We start from the raw sequence: 24,047 nt of genomic DNA, 5'->3' as shown, positions 1-24,047 counted from the left end.
CACAACGCATTGATAACGGCTGCTGCTTTTGTGGACCCTTTAAATCGATGAAGTGAAAACCAAACAGACAGGGATTGCCATGATTGTCACTGACGTCTGACAATTACATAATTTGACCACGTAGCATAAACACTGCTTATTCTCTACCAGTGTGTGTTTTAACTACATCATTTAGACTTAAATGTCCATTTATTTTGTATGGCCTGTAGATACATATTGTGGTCAAATGTAGAGAGCGGAGATCAAAAGCTCTTATCATGGATGACATTCACAGAAATAATGGCATGGATCTACCTGAAATGTCTAGATTATCTTAGTTAAACCTGTTTCATCTTTGCCTTGAACATGATCAGCACTATATCAAACTGAATTGACACTGCAGGCCAACAGAACAATCAGTCAGAACTCAGTGGACATACAACACTTACACATACAATCTTAACTTCAAGTAATTGCTTAAATTCATAAAGTGAACAATAGTGCAAAATATGTCAACCAAATAGTAAAAAAGAAAAGAAAAGATTCATGTTGCTTATTTCTTCACCAAAGAACTTAACAATTCAGTTGGCGTCAGACTCTTTTTTTGCTGGTTGTGTCAGGGTGTTCCTCGATCCGCGTTTGGCTCATGAGTCTCTGACAATCAGACAAATTTCGATTTGACAGTTGCAGTCGGCTTATTTGACCTCATAACACAAGATCAGCAACAAGAGGGAATTGCCGTCAGGCGCCACTTTCATTAAAGTCCTTTCAAGAAACACACATTCACACAAAGTAAACACCCTGATCCTAAATGCGATTACAACCCAGATATCTTATTGATTTACATTTTGAGTGTCGACTAACACGTAGTACTCCATGTCTAGAAATGTTTTGCAGAATGATCCATTAAAGAAGTCAAGTTGATGTATTCGCAGTGACTGACTAACTCTTGTACAGTGGACTTGAAATACACACTACCAGAGTGACAGTTAAACTACACCAAGAGAGCATTAAGTTAGCAGAAATATACAACACAGAGCACAGACTGAGCACAGCTCACTTCTTTCAGATCTACATCAAAGTGTCAAACTGAGCCAGTGAGTATCTACAGTACAAACAAGTGTCTGATCATTATATGACTTTCCTATTAGATTTGATGAATTGAAGACATTCCCTACGTGTGTTCTGTGTACAAGGACCAACCGTATGACTGAGGACAGGGAAAAAATCCACCTTAAAACAGAATGTCCATGTTGTTGTTATTCTCTCTCTCGTAGCCTGAAACCCAAGAACAAAGACTTCCAGCACGTAACTCCGTGTAAAACCACAACTTGACGTTTACACTTTTTCATTTTATTGAATTAGTGAGCGTTAAAGGTGCTGGTAGATGGATAGGACAGAGCCAGGCTAGCTGTTTCCCCTGCTTCTAGTCTTTATGTTAAGCTAAGCTACAGCGTACAGAGTTAGTACAGAGACGAGAGTGGTATTGATCTTCTTATCTAACTCGCGGTAAGAAAGCAAATAAGCACATTTACCCAAAATGGCAAACTATTCCTTTAATGGTTGAGAGAAACAGTGAAGGAGTAGAAGCTATGTAAGCCGTGGCTGTAGAAGATAAAAAGAAAAGAAAATATGAGGTTTGCTTACAGTCATAAAATAAGTAGCATTTTCTGCTCAGTTGAATACATCTGTAAATATGAGGGATAATTAACTGGGGAACAACTTTGGGGATTCATTGAACTTTAGTTTGAGTTTTTCAGCTTTGTTTGATTTCTCGAGATATAATATAATCATCATCATCATCATCATCATCATCAATAATCTCAGGGTAGAAACACACTGAACACAGTGAGCTGGGTGGAGCCACCAGCTCCCATTCATTGCGAGAGGCGACAAAACCCTCAAAAGACCTGACTTTAGTAATGAGTTTTTGACTGTTCTGTTGTGTTGCTAACAGAATTGTGAAGACGGGCTATCCTGGGCTTCTTGGCATGCTGGTTGGTTGGGTGGAGGGAACTAAAAGAGCAGCTTCTATTGTGAAATCAACTTTAAAGAAAGGAGAAATAGATGTTGATTGGAATTTAGAAGCAAAATCTAGCGATTGGCAGATGTTTCTATCCATCTATCCAATATGACAACCACCCACTGATTGCTAAGACAGTTATTCATAATATACTAATATATATCCAAGAGTATTGACTGTGGTTGAAGTGTAAAATACTCATGTGGACAAAAAGTAATGGTAAGTAAGGGCCATTTCAGGCACTGGATCTGCCCTCCAACAGCTGAGTGTTGAAAGTGTCTATGGTTCTTGGCAGCCTTGCTGCTGTGTGTTTCGGTGTGTTGTACCCTTAGAATCAACCTGAGGTCTGTGTCTACGTTGTTATCTCTTGATAGTAGATAAACTCCATGTTTTCAGTCTCTAAGATGTTGAAGACTCAGAAAACAGTCAAAGGACACATGTAAAGTCTGAATTAGGGTGGATTTTGCCTTAGTCACTGAGCAGTGTAGCTCATCCACTGCAGACAACGAGACCATTTGGTTACACATTGACTCTTACACACACACACACACACACACACACACACACACACACACACACACACACACACACACACACACACACACACACACACACACACACACACACACACAAGGCTTGTGCAAAATTCAGAATTTCAGAATTGGCCTCCATTCAATTCATGAATTGGACTTCGCCCACAGGAAGTTGAATTGGAATGACAGGAAGTGGAATTAAATGTAATGTAATTGTAAATGTGGTTTGGATTACTTTATCAATGCAAAGCAATTTCCTTTTAATTTGGAATAGTAACTAATTGAATTCCACATTTTACCTCTGTAATACAACTAAATACAATTACATTCATTTTGTAATTTAATAACAATTTCATTACACGTAACTAGTCACTCCTCAACCCTGCATACATTTTGTTCCAAAATATAGATCACTCTTTAAGAAAACAAATATTTCTATTAATTCCACAATTGACAAGAATTGTTTTCTTGATTTACAGTAAGTACTAAGTAAAAGGTGTGCTTGCATGCTTTTAAACACATATCATATCCAGTGTTGTGGGTAACTCATTACGAAGTAATGCCATAATATAATCACATTTGGCTGTAACTGAGCAATGTAACACATTAATGTTACTGTTGCTGTTGTGTTGTGAGTTGAAGGTGTGTTTAAGCTCTTTATGAGCTATATGCCAGGCTCTTGCTGTGTTAGTGTTATTACAGTAATGTAATGAGTAATGAGTTACTATCCATAGAGAATAACAAGTAAGGTAATGCATTATGGTTGTTGTTTTTTTTAAAGTGAATAATGTGTATTACACGTTCTTGAGTAGTGACCCCAACACTGATGATATCAAATATCAGTAGCATAATACCATCAAGAGATGCTTTTCAAAATAAAAGACTGTCTGTCTGTTAACTTACTTGTAGATGCCTTTTGAAATTTGAAGTAGCCGTGATGGAGCCACAGACTGGAGCACTGCAGTGCTTGCATATGACTGTGTTTTCCAGGTGTTCGTGTTGGAATTGATTCTTCAAAATGAACTAGAACAGATGACCTTTTAGGCCTGCTATTATTTCCCATGTCGCTGTTATTACAGGTGTCAAATCTATGAATGTTTGTAATCTGAAGTTGTAAGGGACTTCTGAAACTTAAGAAGTCCAGCGTTGACCATCAAAGTGTGTAGAAAAGAAGCTTTCAAACAAATGTCCACCTCAAATTGTTTGGCAACCATTTTAAATACTTGGTTAAAGTAAAGCATTCTGGGAAACGGAGTCATGTTCTGTCATGTTCCACAAACTTACAATTACAATAAATCAAACTTAATTATTTGTTCTGTGACTAGAGCTTTTAACATTCATTGCTGGGGGAACAACTCTCCTTTTATTGTAATCGGTACAAGTAGTTCAAACTAATATCATTTATAGAATATGTAATGCACTCATATCTGACATATATTGTAAAGCTTCGTTGTTAAACACTTCACTTAAATTATGTATATGAATTTCTTTGAATTTTTATTGAATTGCAATTCCGCTTCCTTTAATTCATATTCAAATTGTAATTCTAGATCCTGTTTTTGTCATTTTTTAGGAGTCATTCTCAATTCAATTCTGAATTGGCTGACACACACACACACACACACACACACACACACACACACACACACACACACACACACACACACACACACACACACACACACACACACACACACACACACACACACACACGTCAGAATTGAGACAGCCTGGTAGGTTGACGATCAATGAACCTTTAACATTTCCCTGCATTTAAAAAGAAAAAAACAATCAGTGTTAAACATCCAAGCATAGATCATTCATTTCAATCAGCTCATTCAGTTTTGCACAGGTCAGCAGTGTTAGTAGACATCTTGGTATCAACAGCAAGGACCAGTGGGTGAGAGACAATAAGGAGCAGACCAAACAGAACAGATTTTACTAGTCAGAGATCGTAGTCATAAATGCACATTTCCTGTTCCTGATGCTCCCCTCAGCTATTAACCTTGATGAGGAATGCAGGACAGGACGTTTTTTTCCTCTTCCTCTCCTCACACTACAGGTATCTTCCAACAAGCTAAGACCCATACAGGAGAGGCCGTAGTTAAGGACCACAGAGGTGCTAGACAGATTCTCCTGTTATATCTGTGATCCGCCCAGGTCACCCCCGCCTGCAGGGTAATGCCTCAACCCCCCTCCCCGGCGCAGTGAGTGGAGCGCCACAGTGCAACAGCCTCGCAACAGCGAGCCTATATGATACATGGGCTGTCCGGCACGGATTGGGCCACGGCAGAACCATGCCACTGTTGGCACCACAGGGATGGCCACTGCCAGCAGATCAACCAGGAAGTGACGACTCCAGTAGCTTTTCTCAATTGTCCCAGAGCTGGTTGAATCTCCCTCCTCTGCTGTGGCGCCCCCTGTGGCGCCTTGTTCTTTAGTTTCATCTTCATCGTCATCGTTCTCATCATGCAACTCCACTACAGTGACACCAGCTATCTCCTCATGGGAAGTAGATCTCCTCGGCTGGGAGGTATGAGGCTGTTCTACGTCTGGCGAGAATCCTGGGCTACTTGGACTCAGCTCTGCTGTCTCTACCTGGGTCGATCCTGCTGATAAACCAACTTCTTGCTGCCTGTCTTCCATGCTGAGGTTTCCCAGTGTCCCACCCTGTCTGCCTTCTCCACAGCATCCTCCAAACTGAAGCTCACACTGCGTCCCTGCTGATGTCTCTGCAAAATCGCAGGGTTTTCCTGGTGCTACATCCTCTGCTGCACTCTGAACTTCCACCTCATTCCCTCCCTCTGAGTCCATTTGCATCTGCTGCTCTTCTTCTGCCAAGCTAATCACTGATGTTTCCTCCTGCTGCTCCGTTGCTGCAGCTTCCTTCTCTTTCTCCTGCTTTTCCTCTTCCTCCCCATATAGAGGACTTTCCATGGAACATGCCACAGTAGCGGACCGTGGTAAGGGAGGGACCAGAGGAGTTTTAGTGACCAGGATCGGCTCTGTGGCTGTACTCATCATCGTCGCTGTGGTTACTGAAGTTGTGGTGGTGATGGAGTCCAGCTCCTCCTCCCCCTCATCAGACATCCAGGTAGAGGTGGGGCTGCAGGCCTGGGAGCGGAAAGTGCGTTGCTCCGCAATGGTATCTAGATCAGAGGGGTAACCTGCCGTTGCAGGGATGGGGCAGCTTTCGGTCTGAATGCCTGTCTCCCGCAAGGGGTGCAGGTAGAGGTGGTGGTGGGATAGGCAGGGATGGCTCATACAGCCCACTCCACCCAGGCCGCAACGAAGGGGCACCTGCCGCTCACCTGTGCACAGCTTGTCATAGGTGGAGGAGTGTGGCATGGTGTGGGGCATAGAGTGGGACAAATTGTGAGGGAAAGAATGAGGTAAAGTATGGGAGTAAGTGTGGGGCAGAGAGTGGGGCAGAGAGCTACTAGGCAGAGAGTGGGGCAGAGAATGGGGCAGAGAATGGGGCAGAGAATGGGGCAGAGAATGGGAAAAGGTCTGTGCGTAGGAGTTGAGTAAAGATGCTGTTTCCTCAGAGAGGAAGGCTGCCTCCAGCAGCAGGTCGGTCCGACTGGGGACGCTGCTCTCCCCACAGCACACAAAGCCGCTGTCCTGGGTGCCGTCACCTGACAGACAAGGAAAGTCCAGGCCGTTGCCGTTTCGGTCCGCAAGTGCCTGATCACTCAGCTTAGTGTAAGTGGAGCTCCGGGTCAGAGAACGGGCTGGCGAAGCATCGCAGGAGCAAGACCCCCTCCCTCCTACTGCCGGTTTGGGTATTCCCCCTGGACTTTCCCCTGATACCGATGCTGGTGCCGAACCTCCAACACGGGTCCGAAAGCCAGGAATGCCTTCCCCCTCCTTGGCTAATCCAGCCTGGGCTAGGTCCATGCTTAGCAAAAGGTTCTCAAGCTTGTGGTTCTGAGTGTTGATGTCCTGAAAGTACTTCTGGACCCCTATGTCCCCGCTGAGCCCCCCAGCATCACTGAGACTGGCGCGAACAGTGTCCACAGCCTGTTTAAGCTGCTGGATCTCCTGACGCGCCTCCTTCAGGGCCAGCTGAGCCTCAACACGGTGACATTCCTCCTCAACCCAGTCCTCCTGCATCCTGTATAGCTGGCCTTTCAGCTCATCTATTTCTGTGTCCCTGATGGGGGGGGGAATGGAGAGGAGAAAAGGGAGAAAGAAAGAACAGAAGAGAAGAGAAGGGGAGAGAACAAAATAATTATGAGGATTCAGATATTAGGCCTAGTGTAAAGTGGGATTTATGCTTCTGCGGAGGCTCCACGCAGAACTTTCACCGTAGCCTACGTTAGTGGCCTGAAGTTTATACTTGTGTGTTGGTGGGTGCGTTATCTAGAGAATAGCAGAGCCGGCATGTGTGTGTGCATGGGGAGTGTGTGGTAGAGCGAATGAGAGAGTGACAGTGATTAGCTTCGGAGTGAGTAGCGACTCTAGAGGCAAAGTGGGAGAAACAAAGTGTCTCCCCTGTGCTTTCTGAGCATGGTGGGAAATCTGTAGCAGGAAAAGTTAACCCTCTCCTTGATTTCATGTTGTTAGTAGGGGGAAATGCAAAGCTACCAAGCCACGGCCAAGTGGACAAATAACAGTTGTCGCGGTCTGCGTTGCCTCGACGTGCAGTTATTTTTTTGAGAGGTGCACGTCAGGCTACGGCAAAGGGTCTGGCGTAGTGTCCGTATCTCCACGCACCTAGGTACCAGTGGTGTAGTCTACGTGATACACAGGTATACGCAGTATTCCCACTAAGAAAGCTCCAGGATTTCAATATACCCACTTAAAAATGCCCAATGACACGCAACAACATACTTTCCATTATAATTTTGATATATTTTGAATTGTCATCTGTGTTTTCCTTCTTCACATAGGCTAAATGAAGGTATTCTGGCCAATATACAGTATATATAGAGTACAGTATACCCACTACAATACATTAGACTACACCACTGCTAGGTACGTACCCACAGCTTCTATTTAACGCAGAAGCATAAATTGGCCTTAAGGGTTGGGGATAGAACCTGGTACTTAAGGGAAAACCTCAGAACAAGTCAGACAGTATAAAACATGACTTTCTGGCCAATATGGAAAATCTCTATTTCTATCTAAGCATCTCACCTGTCTTGTAGAGTGTTGATGGTTTCCTTTAGCCTGGCCCGCAGGTGTCGGATACACACCTCTTTCTGCTGCAGTGGTGTGAGGTACTGCTCTGGTGGAGGGGGCCGGATACCATGGTTGTCCGTACATGACGTGTACTTCTGATGACGTCTAGGACAATCATACGAAAGTAGTTTTTCCTAGTTCTTTAGAACTGATTACACTTCAGTGACCTTTATTTTAGTTTGTTGATGTCTTGTAAGTAGGGCTGGTAATTGAAACTCAATACTTTTAGATCCAGAGCACTGATGATCGAAAACTGTCAAAAGTGCCGTTGTTGCTGGTCAGGTATTAAAAATTTACAGTGGGTTTTTTAGAACTTGCTAAAACAGCTGCTTCCTGTCTCTGATGAGATAAAACTGGACTGTAAGACCAAAACCATGAGTCGGGTGATAATTCTCTGCGGGTTTGTCACTAAGTCCTTTTACATAACATATACTTGTTTGATCCACTATTATTATAAAATGATTCATCAGAGCAGCTTTAAAAGACTGAAAATGTACTTAGGACACTTTTAGGAAATCAAGTGGGGTAAATCATTTTCCAATAAAACAGCTAGAGAATGTAAATACACATATTAGTTCTGATTTTCATCGATGTGAGGAAAGTGTGCAAAGTTTTAATTTCTATTTGTAACTTTGGTTTGAAAGGAGTGCAATCAATCCTTCTATGGAGTATATTAGACAAGAGCACTTTACTGATCAGACCATGCAGTTTCTGATGTCTTACCCTTTGGTGGGGCTGCAGTCGCTGCCTTTGCAAGAGCCTGAGTTGCTGCTGTTGCTAAGGGAGGTGTTGCCATGGGGATCTCTATTACTAGGTGCGGCCGGTGTCCGCCTGGTCCAAAGTTAGAGGAAACATGTTAACCTGTTCCTGCAACACCATGAAACCACACTCCAAACAACAAGGTGACAGTGGATTCTGTGAGCTTTTGAGCAAAACCATTGTGAACAATTGTTCAAAATCACAACTCAAAGAAGACACGAATGGAGCACACGTCAATCCAGGTCCACTAACATGCCAATACAATACTGAAATGCACAGATATACACAGACACATTATGAATACAGAGGACAAAGTTACTGCCAACAGACAACAGTTTAGAAACTGCCTTAGAAACAAGGACAAGGACACACACTCATTTGGGCAATGACAGTGATGCAGCAGTTTTAAAAAAAAAGGGAATGTGCAGCACAGATGAAAACCAAAGCAAGAATCCAAAGGAATTAGGAAGTCAATGATATAACTGCAGGAAGCATTCCTCAAAAGAAATAACATGAGGATAGCTTTCACTAAAGAGTATAAAAAAGAGGACAGACAAAGAGAAAAGAATAAGGGAGTAACAGGTCAGACTAGACATGATGCTGTGGAAACAATTCTGTCAGAAAAACATTCAACACAGTGCAAAGGCTCTCATCATTCCCATGCTTGAAAAAGTCAACACTGATCGTGAGGAAAGAAGAGGGACTCAGAACAGACCGACAACGAGGGGTCGAGGGAGAGTTCGTTGAACGGCTGTGGCGATCTGGAGACTTGGTGGAAGCGTAGCCTTTAGTCGGCGACTTGTTCGATGCGTAGCCTTTAGTCGGGCGCATTGAGACCATATAGCCTGTCTCCATAGGAACGTAGTCTAGCTCTATGAACCTGCAGTAGTCAAACCTGACCAGGCAGAGACAACAGGGTGTCAAATCACAGAAGACGGCAGAGGACCACACCGGACTGATACAATGTGCATGCTTCAAATGTATGCACACTATTGAGGTGAGACAAAGCTGTTTTAGGATTCTCCTAATTCATTCAGAGCCTGAGATGCAGGTCGTTGCTAAATAGCAACAAGCACTCAAACACTGATGGGGCCCAAGAGAGGTGGCTCTCTAAAAGCTTTACCAAAGGAAAGGAAGATAGCTCTGCTTTAATCGTTTAGGCTGCTCTCCTTGGCTTCCCATGTAAAACGTCTATGTGAAGTCATTTGCAGCTATGAAGCGTTTACTGGCACAGAACACAAGCTAACACTAAGAGATACAGTGTTCTGAGACTCTAATGATTAGAGAAGCAGTGGCAACTGCATTAGCATTATTCATAAGAGACTCATCATCCAGAGCATTTCACTCCAAACAAGCTTTCACACAAATGTCTCTACACACTAACCCTTTGAAACATTGGGGAGATCTCAAAGACATAATCGAGCAGAAATTCAACCTCTGACACATCTGATATACAAATCAAAAGATTGTCAGAACATGACAATATAATCTCTCTTATCACAACAAGTTAGATTTCCTTGCTAATATCTGGATAGACTTTTAGAAGGACAGAAAGGTTTGTTCAATTGTCAAAATGGTGTCAGATTTACCCAGCTGTGAAATGTTAAAGACCAATCCAACCCCTTTGGACTATCCAACATCCCTGTTAATCTCACTCTCCACGCACCGCGCCAGTCTGTAGAGTAACCGCTGCTAAAAATAACTTCCCTCCTCAGCCCATAATATAAACAACATCATCCTGCACTATGAGGCCAGATTATCATCTATAATATAATAACAACAATTTAGAATATATGCTTATTTGCTCTTGTGCCAAGAGTGGGATGTTACATGTAAAGCCAGAGCCAGGAGGTGATTAGCTTAGCTTAGCATAAAAACTGGAAGCAGTTAGCTTCACGCATTCCAAAGTGAGGTTGCCAGGTGACTCGTGGAGAATCCAGGATGTCACCACAGCCCAGGAGACACAGAAAGACAGAGCACTGTAGACGTTTGTAGACAGCAGAGATTCCAGCTAAAATGTTGCTGGGGAATATTATGGATAACTTTGTTAAAATCCCGAAGGTTTCGATGTCTAATAAAGTGCTGTAGTGGTTGCCAGTTTGTCTGTCAGAAGTGCTCAATGAGGCGTTATTATGCAACCCATGCAACTTCTAGGCAAGACCCGCCCTTCAATAGCATTCACACATTACTACTGGCCAGGCGTCCATGCTTCGGCAAGGTAACGTAACCCGATTTGTTCAGGTCCTATCCCCTGACCAACTGCCTATCCTAACCTTAACCACTCGAGGTCAATGCCTAAACCCAACCAATCGAGCTGCTTCGTAGGGCGGGACTTGCCTAGAAGTTACGTGGGATCCATAACAATGGCCTCAATGAGCGATTATATTGTGGAACATCGGCTAACCAGGATGTGATGTCAAGACTTCATCCTTTCTATAGTTTCAACACTTACAGTAATTCCCCCATGTCTGTGTTCATTAGAGAGCTTTAGCAGTGCAGATGGATTTATTATCTAGCTTTTGAGTGAGCTGTTTCCCAGTGCCTACAGTCTTTATGCTAAGCTAAGCTAAGTAGCATGCTGACTCTAGCTTCATGCTTGACCTTCTAACTAAAATAGAGTGGTATCGATCTTCTCATCTAACTCTTAGCAAGAGCATTTCCTAAAATGTCAAACTAATCCATGTCAGGCAATGGACGTTTTTGCACAAAAAAAACCCTTAGAGACCATGTAAAGCCACACATATCATAAATAATAAGGTTAAAAAAAGTCCAATAATCATATTTTCACCTTTAACCATTGCTACCATCCTGCTAAAGAAAATAAAGTTGAGTATCATAGAATAGTTACATCAGTAGTAGCCAGGAGAAGGAAGGGTGATCTGTGATGGGCAACTTCTTAATAAATTAAAGAAATTGTAAATGTCAGTGATATAATACGTCACATAGCGAATGTTGTAATGACCTCTTACTTTAAAGAACATGACTGTTGCCCAATCACTGGCCTCCACAGGGGGAGGAGGGGACAAGCAGGACCAATCGGAGCAGCCGTGAGGGATTTTCACACAGGACCCGATAACTCCACACCACCGTAGTGGCTACATTTGACTACATCTATTTTTTTTTTTTGGGCTACCCCAACCTCCTTCTAGCTGAGTAAACGTGTCCTGTGTGATACAATAAGGGAGGAGGCCAGATATTGACTACTGGGTATTTCTTTGAAGATCAATATATGACAAAAGCCAAGACGGAACAGAAACAGGCAGAGGGAAGCAGCTGAAGCGGTGAGCCTGGAGGGGACAGTACAACAGTGTTTCAGGTCTGTCAGTCTGTCCCATCCATCTGCTGAGATGGAACATGTGTCTGGGCTGCGGGTGCTGGGTGACAGTCTGCTGGAGGCAGTTGTGTGGAGGCTGCAGGAGTCGAGTGTAGTGGGTGAAGTACATAAATATTCCTTTATGCTGTGGTTTGTTCCTGGTAGAGACAGAGACTTCTTTTCAAGAAGCTGAAATCATTTTAGATTTCCAGCAATTTCTCTTTTTTAAATAAACCAAAAAGTACATTCGTATTTCAGGGAATGTCATTTCAGGGCGTCTCACCAACTTTCTGCCGTCGAACTGGTTAGTGTTCGTAAACAAACTGTGGGTGCTGTTGATTGAGCGGCTGTGGTGAACCAGTGATCACATGTGATCACAGTTTGCTTCCAAAGCACAATGACAGTGGCAGTTTCTACCGTGCATGTAGCCTCTAAACACAACTTCATGCTACGAAAAATGACATGGAACATGGACCAAATGATGTTACAAATTCTGGTGTACAAATTTACCAGAGACTGGAAAAATAGTGAACGTAGCAGCAGTGATGTCATCAAAGGTTTTTATGCTTTTTTTTCGACATACGTCATAATATGACTTTTTTTTCAACATACTATGCTATGGCTTTTTTTTTTTTTTTAATCACTTTTTTGACATTTGTTGATTTTTTTTGTGTGGAGTTTGCATGTTCTTCTAGACTTTCTTTGACATAATATACTATGGCTTTATTATCACTTTTTACTAGTGCTGTCAGTTAAACGCGTTATTAACGGCGTTAACGCAAACCCATTTTAACGGCGTCAATTTTTTTATCGCAAGATTAACGTTCTTTTTGGCATAGCAAACTTTGTAGTTTTTTTCACATGCTGTTGCAACAACTAGTAACGTTAGAAAAACTACAACAGATAGACCGGAAACAAAACAACAGGCACGCCGCACACGTGCCTGTTGGGCTTGCGAGCCGGCCAAAGAGTAGTAGGCTACCGTTGCGTTTTGAGTGGATGGCGAGTGCGAGACGCCGAAATGGATGCCAATAAGATTCTGAATGGAAAGTTTACTTTTAAAAAGTTGCCAAATGGTTCCATTGACAAGACCAAAGTGATCTGTGTGTTTCGTCATTGTGAACTGTGCTATGATCGCAGCACATCCAGTCTGAAATACCACTTGATGGCCAAGCACACAGCTGATGCAAATTCCCCCTCGTCAAAGCCAGGCGACAAAAGCCCAAAGCAAGCCGATCCACTTTTCCATGTTGATAAGAGTATTAAAATGAGAAAAAATAATTGGACAAAAAGAAATCTAGGGACATTTAGAATAGATAAAATGTGCGATTAATTGCGAGTTAACTATGACATTAATGCGATTAAATATTTTAATCGTTTGACAGCACTACTTTTTACATGACTTTTTTCGACATGCTATACTATGACATGTTAGTGGCTTTTTTGACATACTATGCTACAATTGTTTTTAACCTACTTAATGGTTGGCACAGTGGCCTAGTGGTTAGCACTGAAGCAAATACCAGCAGCAAGTAGGCAGTGCAGACTTTGAACCTTGGTTCAATGTCTGGGCTGATTATTTTTGTGTGGAGTTTGCATGTTCTTCTCGACTTTCTTTGACATAATATGCTATGGCTTTATTATCACTTCTTTCGACATGCTATACTATGATTTTTTTATCACTTTTTTCGACATAATATATTTGACTTTATCGACATTAAGTACTAAGACTTTTTTATCACTCTTTTCAATATACTACACTATAACTTTTTTCGACATACTATACTATGACTTTTTTTATCACTTTTTTCAACATACTATACTATAACTTTTTCGACATACTATACTATGACTTTTTTATCACTTTTTTCGACATACTATACCATTACTTTTTTCGACATACTATACTATGACTTTTTTATCACTTTTTTCGACATACTATACCATTACTTTTTTCGACATACTATACTATGACTTTTTATCACTTTTTTCGACATACTATACAATTACTTTTTTTATCACTTTTTTCAACATAGTATACCATGATATTTCAGTGGCTGTTTTTGACATACTATGCTACGACTGTTTTCAACATATTTAATAGATGGTACAGTGGCCTAGTGATAGCACTGAAGCAAATTATAGCAGCAAGTAGGCAGTGCAAACTTTGACCATTTGTTCAATACCCAATCTGGGCTGATTATTTTTGTGTGGAGTTGTTTGCATGTTCTTCTCAACTTTTTTTTAACATACTATACTATGGCTCTTTTATCACTTTTCTTGACATACTATACTAAGACTTTTTTCAACATACTACACTATGACTTTTTTTATCACTTTTTTCAACATACTATACTATAACTTTTTTCGACATACTATACTATGACTTTTTTTATCACTTTTTTCAACATACTATACAATGACTTTTTTCGACATACTATACTATGAGTTTTTTATAACTTTTCTCGACATACTACACTATGACTTTTAATCAATTTTTTTTGAGGTACCAAACTTTCACTTTATTATCACTTTTTCCGACATACTATACTACTACTTTTTTTACCACTTTTCTCGACATACTATACTATGACCTTTTTCGACATGCTATACAATTACTTTTTTTTATCACTTTTTTCAACATACTATACCATGATATTTCAGTGGCTGTTTTTGACATACTATGCTACGACTGTTTTCAACATATTTAATAGATGGTACAGTGGCCTAGTGATAGCACTGAAGCAAATTATAGCAGCAAGTAGGCAGTGCAAACTTATTTTTGTGTGGAGTTGTTTGCATGTTCTTCTCAACTTTTTTTTAACATACTATACTATGGCTCTTTTATCACTTTTCTTGACATACTATACTAAGACTTTTTTCGACATACTATACTATGACTACCATACTATGACTTTTTTATCACTTTTTTCGACATACTATACTATAACTTTTTTCGACATACTATACTATGACTTTTTTTTATCACTTTTTTCGACATACTATACTATGACTTTTTATCACTTTTTTCGACATACTATGCAATGACTTTTTCGACATACTATACTATGAGTTTTTTATAACTTTTCTCAACATACTACACTATGACTTTTTATAAATTTTTTTTGAGGTACCAAACTTTCACTTTATTATCACTTTTTCCGACATACTATACTACTACTTTTTTACCACTTTTCTCGACATACTATACTATGACCTTTTTCGACATGCTATACAATGACTTTTTTATCACTTTTTTCAACAAACTATACCATGATATTTCAGTGGCTGTTTTTGACATACTATGCTACGACTGTTTTCAACATATTTAATAGATGGTACAGTGGCCTAGTGATAGCACTGAAGCAAATTATAGCAGCAAGTAGGCAGTGCAAACTTTGACCATTTGTTCAATACCCAATCTGGGCTGATTATTTTTGTGTGGAGTTGTTTGCATGTTCTTCTCAACTTTTTTTGACATGCTATGCTATGACTTATTTATTACTTTTCTTGACAACTATACTGTGACTTTTTTTCGACATACCATACTATGACTTATTTATAACTTTTCTTGACATACTATACAGTGACTTTTTTTCGACATGCTATACTAAGACTTTTTTTCAGTATGCTATACTTAGTCTTTTTTATCACTTTTTTCAGTATACTATACTAAGACTTTTTTATCACTTTTTTCAACATACTATACTGTGACTTTTTTCGACGTATTATACTATGACACTATCACTTTTTTCGACATACTAGATAGATAGAGTAGATCTTCTAGACCACACTATAACTACAAAGACCCAACAATTCCAACAATTCACCCAAGAGCGAGCATTTAGTTCAATAACTGTACTTAGAGCTGTCTACTTGTGATCCGATCTCTCAACATTTTAACACCAGGTCAAAACGGGGCTTCTCTCTACAATCTATAGGTCTATATGTTGATCTCTGTCAATATGTCTGTCTTCTATAAAGAAATAGTGGCGCAGATAGGCAAACCATTTGAACCCCTATCATTTCTTACTCTTATTTTGCATCCTTCATCCCTTTCCAACTTTTTTTTTAGCTATTTATACTGCTTTAGCTGCTTTCCATGCTTAATCAAGTCTTATTTACGGATCCATACTTAATTCTAGCCTAAACATGTTCCACATCTTTCATTCATTAGGAGTTTTATATAAAGATATAATGCAGGTTGAAGGCACTTCCGCATTGGCTTCACTTTTTAGACCCGGAAGCTTCGTCCATTATTTTTACAGTCTATGTTCGAGTCTATGAAATGTAACTACTGACTCTATTAATTTACACGTCAGTGATGCATTCAGTGCACATCCATGTTTTTTCCTGCCAGGGCATCAATAGACCTGAAGGTGATGTGACACAATTACACATACACACACAAGTCTGTGCTGTTTGCTGTTGTTGATGCCAACATCTGCAGCTGCATGTGAACACTGAGAGCTCCAGTTGGGATCTCAGTGTTTTTATCATGTTCATGAAAAACGTGGCTAAGTGAGACAGGTAGCATACATGTTGCCTGTGTGCTCGGTTTTAGTGGCTACAATGCATGCCGGAGCTACAGCTACGGAGCATGCTCTCTGAGACTGTAACTGAAGTGAGTCTCACGCAGGGGGCGCTGGCACAGGAATGGCCACCGGTGCCGTGGCCGCTGGCACAGCCGTCCCCTTCCCTGTCCCTGTCCCTGTCCCTGTCCCTGTCCCCGACCCCAATGCCGGCTTGGGCACCGGGACGGGCGAGGACGCCAGTATTTGCTGCAAGCGGTGTTTGGGCTGCAACGCCTTCAGTGGGTTGAATCTGAGGAAAAGAGACGAGAGAAAGGAGGACACCACAGCTGCAGATTGAACCGCTACATATATATGTTTGTATAACATATGACCATACCATTAAAACCGTAAAAAACGCTAACAAGACATCTTGGCTTCAGTTTAGGAGGATATTTATCTGTCTGTGACCCACACATAAATATATGCCTTGAAACATCTGGATGAGACTACTGATTAAAACACTTTAAAATCACATTACCCACATTTAGTATAAATGGATTTTGGCAATATGCAGTATATTGACCTTGAACTTAGCTGGTGATTCTTCAGATCATCAGCCAATATTAATGCCAAATAGGCTCTCCATATTTTTAAGGATGTCCTGCCTCTTAGACTGTAAACCTAGTTTACCTACAGGTACCAATAAAGTAACCTGAACCTGAAAGTGGTGACTGTGTAAAACTGGAGCATAGATGTAAATCAATGCATTAGGTATAAGACATACATCCTGTATACAACATTATTGCAGAGTTGAGAACATTTAGTCTGCGGCTTAATGGATGTGGAAAAAGTCTTCCCTGGTCCCTGTGGACAACAAAAGCTCAGTAACACGGCCTTATTTTAACCTGTGTCCAGTAAACAGGCCACGGAAGCTGCTGAAGCTGTAGGAGAAAACCTCAATATCATCAATAAACTGTGATCAGGTTTCAGTAAACTAGCTGTTCACTGGTCATTGTGCAGAAAGCAGCTGAATGCATCTAGTTTATCTGAAGTCCATCTTGTCACTAACACCACAGCTCCTCCATCAGGATCATCAGAGCTTAATGACAAAAAAAGTACAGAAACAAATTGGGGTAATATGCTGACACATTTATAAAAAAGAAAGACAGAGCTGAGTAAGAGTTGTGGGTACCACTGGCACCTTCTAAAATGGCACCTTTTACAGAGGAATTTTAGGTTGTAAATCATTTTATTAATGTTAAAAAAAAAAAACCTCTCTCTGCCTTTTGAGTCATTAATAGTAAAGCTATTAATAAAGTTGATAATACAGGATAAGGAGTATATCACTTTTGTGTTTTATGTTTTTATGATTTATGATTATTTATTTCATTGTTTTTATTGTTTTTCTGAAAAGCACATTGTAACATTGTAAAGTGCTATAGAAATAATGTTTCTTCTTCTTCTTATTATTATTATACGCCAAGCAGGCTGCATATATATATATATATATATATATATATATATATATATATATATATATATATATATATATATATATATATATATATATATTAGGTATGCACCGATCCGACTTTTTCAGTCCCGATACCGATGCCAGGGCTTTGTGTATCTGTCGATACCCGATATGGATCCGATACTGTTGTTGAATTAATAATACACTGTATACCTTTTGCACCTTATACCTTCCTTCCACCATGTGGAAGAGACTAAAGGCACCAGACTTTCCTAACTAAACATTACTTTCCTAACTAAGACATAATAGCACAGATGTAATGTATTGAATTCTTATTTATTTGTTATTTAAAAAACAATTCAAATCGAAAATATAATGTAATCAAACTTCTTAAAATTAATTTAAATAACTAACAATAATGGGCCTTTATATAGGTTTATAATGGCTTATTCTACTGTCAGGAGTACATAGAATATCACAAAAACATTTTAATGTCATCATGTTTACTAAAAGCTTTGATTACTAAAGGGTTTGCTTGGCTCATCAACATTATACAATAACGTTATATGAAGGAGAATCCATGAAACAGTTACAGAATCTAAACTATTTTTTTTTTAATGCAAACTGCAAAGTAGTAAAATAAACTCAAATTGAATGAATACACATAAAAACAACTTTCAAAACAAAATAGTTGTAAGCTAGTTGTATAAACACTACCTTGGCCACAGGTAAGTTAGGTTGTAGTGTGGTTGTAGTGGGCGACTGAACGTAGCTCCGCTGTTAGCCTCCTTCGCTGTTTGAATAATGTTTGTAGGTTGGCGGACGTATTTCAGCGAGGCAAGGCATCTTAAATCCAGTGTTTTAATCATTGCTCTGAACCCGTCTTTCTCAACGGTCTGTAGCGGGACCGTAGTTGGATTGCGTTCATAATGTTGCTTCGCTGCATGCTTGAAGTGACATGTCTTTAACGTTAGCACTGTAACGTTAGCACGGCCGAGTAACGTTAGAGCGACGGGCAACAACAGTGGCTAAATTATGTCCGATTTTTTAGAAACAAAAAACCTTGCAACAACAGACGGCTCCTCTCTTGAGCATACGTTGTTCTGGTGTACCTCCGGTCTTTCTTCATCCTCTAACTTTCTTCTTTGTTCTTGAGTGTGCAGTAGTGACCGGAGCCTCTCCCAGCTTAACAGACTGTTATGCTACCTGGCTAGCTAGCAGCTATGATGTTACCCAACATATCCTTTTAAAGAAAGTTAGTTGTGGGTTATTAATTGTTGTGTTATAAAGTTACTACCATGAGTGAGAAGGGTACGCAGTTAACAGGGGTCCCAGTGCTGCGACGGAGGAAAAAAAAAACTAGACCTCGATCCAGCTATTTTGTCAATATTGGGGCCGATATCCGATCTTAATATCGGATCGGTGCACTCGGATTGGTGTGTGTGTGTGTGTGTGTGTGTGTGTGTATATATACACACACACACACACACACACACACACACACACACACACTGTATTCTTGTATTGTATTTAATGTGAAACTGTATGTTGTCTTGCACACCTACGCTTTTCTTGCCCGGGTCGCCGTTTCAAATGAGAACATGTTCTCAGCGGCCTACCTGGTTAAATAAAGGTTAAACAAATAAAAAAAATATGAATACGTCATTAATATCAAGGGTCACAGGTTTCTTACTTTCTATACAGCCCACAGCAAAACATGTCTGTCATTAGTAATGCTATTAAGTTGTTAGTAACTTTGCTCCACATGCTCTGCAGCACTTTTCTGGAAGGTCAGCCTATTGGAGCAGTCTCTCTCATAAAGTGAAAAGGTAAAGAGTCAAAGCAAGTGTCCTGCTGGAGGGGGATAAACACCAGCCAGGGAGATTCTTCACAACCTGGCAACGCAACATTTGTTTTAATATATGGCTAATACATGCTCAACAAAGCTTTAGTAAATGGTTTGTTACCATTAATAAAGCAAGTGGCTACAACTCATAAACTCTTTATAACAGGCCAATAATTAGAAAGTGTTACCGAGTTGGGTAAGAGTTCTTAAAACAGCTGGTTCAATTGGAGAAAAGCTGTGCTCAGAAAGTGTTACAAATAATTATGCTGCACAAACATACACAGAGCACATACAGTATTTTTGTCGTTTGCACACAAAATTATAGAAGTGCTAAAAAGACCATGTCACAAGGTTTCATTTGTTAATCTGACAGGGAGCAACATAACTGAGCTACAGAAAACATGCATGCAGGCACGCACGCACGCACACACGCACACATGCACGCACACACACACACACACACACACACACACAGACACAGGTTGATGAAAGGAAGAGAACATGTAAATAAGGAATATATATAGAAAATATTAATAGAATAGAATAAGAATAAGGATGTATTAATACATGTGCGTCATTTGTTCAGCTCCAGCTGGGCCTCGTGCTGGAGAAAACATCCGGGCCTGTATTTATCAAGCGTCTCAGAATCCCTCCTAGGAATCACGCTGACAGTTAATCTACCACTATAAACATTCCTACTTTAGGGTGAGACTCTCAGTGAGTGTAATGTATGAAGCATCCTACACTGACTTTCAGCAAGGAAAAGGACTCCACCAAAGAGAGGGAGAGAGTGACATAGCTGTTTCACGACACACTCACCCGCAAAAGAGAAATGATTATGTATTGTAGTTTTAATGACACTTGCTGTTTAAGAAACGTACACTTAATGGTACACTTCCAAATGCAGAAAACATCAACATTTTATGTGTATGTGAGTTATGTGTACAGGTAAATATGGGTTACAGTTAGTCATAATGATATTTGACACTTGTATTGTAGACTGTATCTAAATAAAAAGCCACTCATATAGTTGAAGAAATGTATACAAATTAAAAATAGCAGGCAACTTCACTTGGCTGCGTGACATATCCTCATGTTTTATAATATCTATATTAGTGCTGCATCTTGAATATATTGTGCAGTATTGTGCGGGCAGCAGGGATGTTGCAAAGCTGTTGCTGTGCACTGTGAGGGTCATGGAGTCCTCTCTTTCACTGTTCAACAACACTCCCTGTTACCTTACAGGTTATTTCTTTAATGTTACCTAATCTTAGGTAACAATATGAACAATATGAAGCAGCTTGTAGAAAATGGAATGAATGTGTGTATTATGGATTATTATGGATGGTTTGAATTTATTACTGCTGTAAATGTTGTTATTACAGATCCAAATCATCACTGCTGCAAAACTACATTTTCTGTGTTGCTGTGAGTTTGGGAGGACCTCTGTGTCCTCTTTTGCATTTTGCATGAGGTCAGTCACAAAAATTGTATCTGTTTATAAGCTTATTATTGAACATCTCTCCTCCCACAGAGTAGTGACTCCTAAATATCAGCAGAGATAGGAGTCATTTCCACAGTTTAGAAACTTGATAAAAATGGTTTTACTCCTAGTCCCAAAAGTGGGACCAAAGTTGCATCACTCTAAGAATCTTTGGCCAGTTGGGAGTGATTTCCTACTCTGAGATGCTTAATCAAAACAGGCCCTGGTCCCCTCCCGGAGGTCAACACTTTTCTTCCCTACAGACTTATTTTCAACTGTGGCTATCTTACTGAATACCCAAACAATGACGGGACCTTATTGGCTACCTACCGGCGAGAGCCCAACGCAGACCTCCGATTGGCTGGAGCAGGGGCAGACATGGGGCCAGACAGCCTCTTGTGCAACCTTCAGCTTGTTCTGTCCTCACTTTGTCTCTCTGTTCTTCAGCTCCACACTGAGAGCCTGGAGGGAAACACAGACATGACCAGTGAGTGACCACACACACGCGCACGCGCACGCACGCACACACACACACACACACACACACACACACACACACACACACACACACACACACGCACACACACACACACACACACACACACACACACACAAATCAGGGATGGGTTTTGCTGACAGCCTCTGCATTCTGACACTTAGCTGGCTAAGACTGGACACGCAGCCAATCACCTCCTAGTCATGTCGGAGGCTTAACCAATCATCACTCATCTGTCTCATCTCAGGCTGAATATCGGTTAGAGTGGCAGAAGTGAGCAAAGGGAACTGACATTTGCATCTGCATGTGAAGACAGGTATCTGTGTGTGTTAAGTTTGTTCATGTGTGTATTGATTGATAATTGAAAATCGGTTTCTGCCACAGCCGAGGTATTCATGGTATATGCAATGAAATCCTGCCAGCATCTGAGATAGAGAGGCACGTTGAGAGTGAGAAACAGAGAGACACAATGAAAAAGCAAATGGAAGGAAAAAGAGGAGGATTACTCGCATCAATAATACATCACACACAACTTAGTGGGCTCTTGAGTACCAGGTGTAGGAGCCACATATTGTATGTTGTTTATGGTCTCATTTATATCATTTATTGATTATTATATTGTGCGGTTTGAGCGGAAGTGATAACATATTTGTTTGCTTCACCTGTTCACCTGGGTTTTTTGGGCTTTGACAGAGAGGTGAGCCTGGGAGCGAACACTTTCTGTTGACCGCCGCACTAACGCACTTATTTCGACTCACAGTTACTTTACATTTGGTAACTGCAGTGCTAGTTGTATTTTACGTGTGGAGGAATAAATCATTGCAATACGATCTTGAGTGCGTCACAGTGTGTTTATGCATCTCTGTGTTTAGTCCCTCGCGGCAGCACTTTGTGGGACTGCTTACAGCCGCAACACCAGGTTTGTGTATGTGTGTAACTGCCAGGCACCCGCTGTAAGTCACCTTCCTGCTGTAACACCTCTAAATGCTGTGTTGTCTCTGTGCCAACCATGACTGACACAATAAACCTCTCTCCCACTACAATCAGTGAATGAGGACAGGTGGATTAATGGAAATACAGCCTTATATTCTTATCTTTCTGCTGCATCACTTAAACATTAATTAATTAATTCAAATGATGTTAATATAAAGCTACTTTCTGTATAACTTTATCCATATCTGAACTCCACTTTAATGTATCTAGCTTTTCTTCCTCTGTTCTCTTTTCATTTTCATGTTTTTGTGTTACCTGTTTGCCCTAATTGGCTGAGCTGCCCCTCTGGAGAAGGAGCCTATATAAAATGTTCCTTCTTTTTTGCTGTTGTGGCTGCATCATTTCAATAAAACGATCATTAGTAAAGTTAAATCAAATTAAATTGCCGTAGTCAAATATGGGAATAAGCTATTTTCACTTATTTAACCAATGTGTTCACCATCCCAAAAACAACCCAGGGAGTATCTGAAAGTCTACAATGCCAACTTCTACTTACAAGACATATACCAATGTATTTTAAAACTACAACTCCCATTAGAGCTGCACCATAGAACATGATACAAAGACGGTATACTTGTATTTCTTCTGGGGTGGCAGAATGTACCTGACCGTATTTGTAGCCCTGGAAAAATGAGTCCTAATGGGTACGTATATCAGTGAGACCAGGTTGAAGGGGGTCCTAGTTAGTGGGAATGCTGATTCAGCAGCATTCCAACTATTGTTATCCTGTTCTTTATTTTTTCTTTTTCTTATTATTCCGTACGTTTTTTGGTTCTCCGTAACTTCTGCATACGTTCAGCTATTAAAACCATTCAACTTTTAAAATGTTCAGCTCTTTCAGCTAATGATGGGACTTCTTCAACTTTTTTCTACTATTTATACTTTTTTAAATATTAAGCTTTTAAACATTTTATTTTAACATTAAAGTCAATGAGAGCAAGCTTCAAATCCTTCAAATCCTCTTCTGCTTCAAAATGTATCTCCTCCTACATTCTTTCACCTACAGAAGTGATTCAAACTTTAAACCATTCACAAAATATTCAGGTATTCGGGGTGTGCTCAGTGTTTTGATATCTTTCACAGTTTTTGTAAAAACGCTATTTAAGTTTAGTGTACATTTCAGGAAATTTTATCGATTAAACAGAGTGTGTATGTACAGTAGCTTCTTAGAGTGAGTGATGTCACAGATTAGAATGTGGAGCTTCGAAAAAATTATCTTTGTCCTTGCTCTATAAACTGCTCTCACACCCACAATATTTACTTGTCATAAACAATTTATACATCAACTTTTTTAAATCACATAGGTATACTTTTTTTAAATCACTGATGTGCCCACATTTTTAAGTTTATCCATATGAATTTTATATGATTACGTTCAGAACGGCCTTGTGGTGCTCAAGACGAGGTCATCTGACTGATAGCACTTATCGTTTTAGCAGACTGAGCC

The 24,047-nt window shown here is 40.3% G+C and overlaps 1 protein-coding gene across 1 annotated transcript; it reads right to left on the bottom strand.

Moving 5' to 3' along the window:
• Positions 1-1,777: 1,777 nt before the first annotated feature.
• Positions 1,778-23,127, bottom strand: snphb (syntaphilin b). Its single transcript, XM_078254269.1, has 4 exons — positions 21,442-23,127; positions 8,446-8,553; positions 7,678-7,827; positions 1,778-6,691 (listed from the first exon to the last, which is right to left on the bottom strand). Exons 1-4 carry the CDS (start codon positions 21,489-21,491, stop codon positions 4,675-4,677), a joined length of 2,325 nt encoding a protein of 774 aa, XP_078110395.1. The 5' UTR covers positions 21,492-23,127; the 3' UTR covers positions 1,778-4,674.
• Positions 23,128-24,047: the final 920 nt, after the last annotated feature.

The sequence above is a fragment of the Sander vitreus genome, chromosome 7, assembly GCF_031162955.1.
Source record: "Sander vitreus isolate 19-12246 chromosome 7, sanVit1, whole genome shotgun sequence".
Taxonomy (NCBI): Eukaryota; Metazoa; Chordata; class Actinopteri; order Perciformes; family Percidae; genus Sander; species Sander vitreus.
The sequence above is the reverse complement of the archived record's forward strand: the minus strand, read 5'-3'. Positions and strand labels throughout refer to the sequence as shown.

Excerpts from the sequence above, each read along its gene's own strand:
- snphb (XM_078254269.1), bottom strand. The coding sequence starts at position 21,491 with ATGTCTGCCCCTGCTCCAGCCAATCGGAGGTCTGCGTTGGGCTCTCGC. Across the intron at positions 8,554-21,441 it reads TCTGCGTTGGGCTCTCGCCG|GCGGACACCGGCCGCACCTA; the intron begins GTAGGTAGCCAA and ends ACTTTGGACCAG. Across the intron at positions 7,828-8,445 it reads GACTGCAGCCCCACCAAAGG|ACGTCATCAGAAGTACACGT; the intron begins GTAAGACATCAG and ends TGATTGTCCTAG.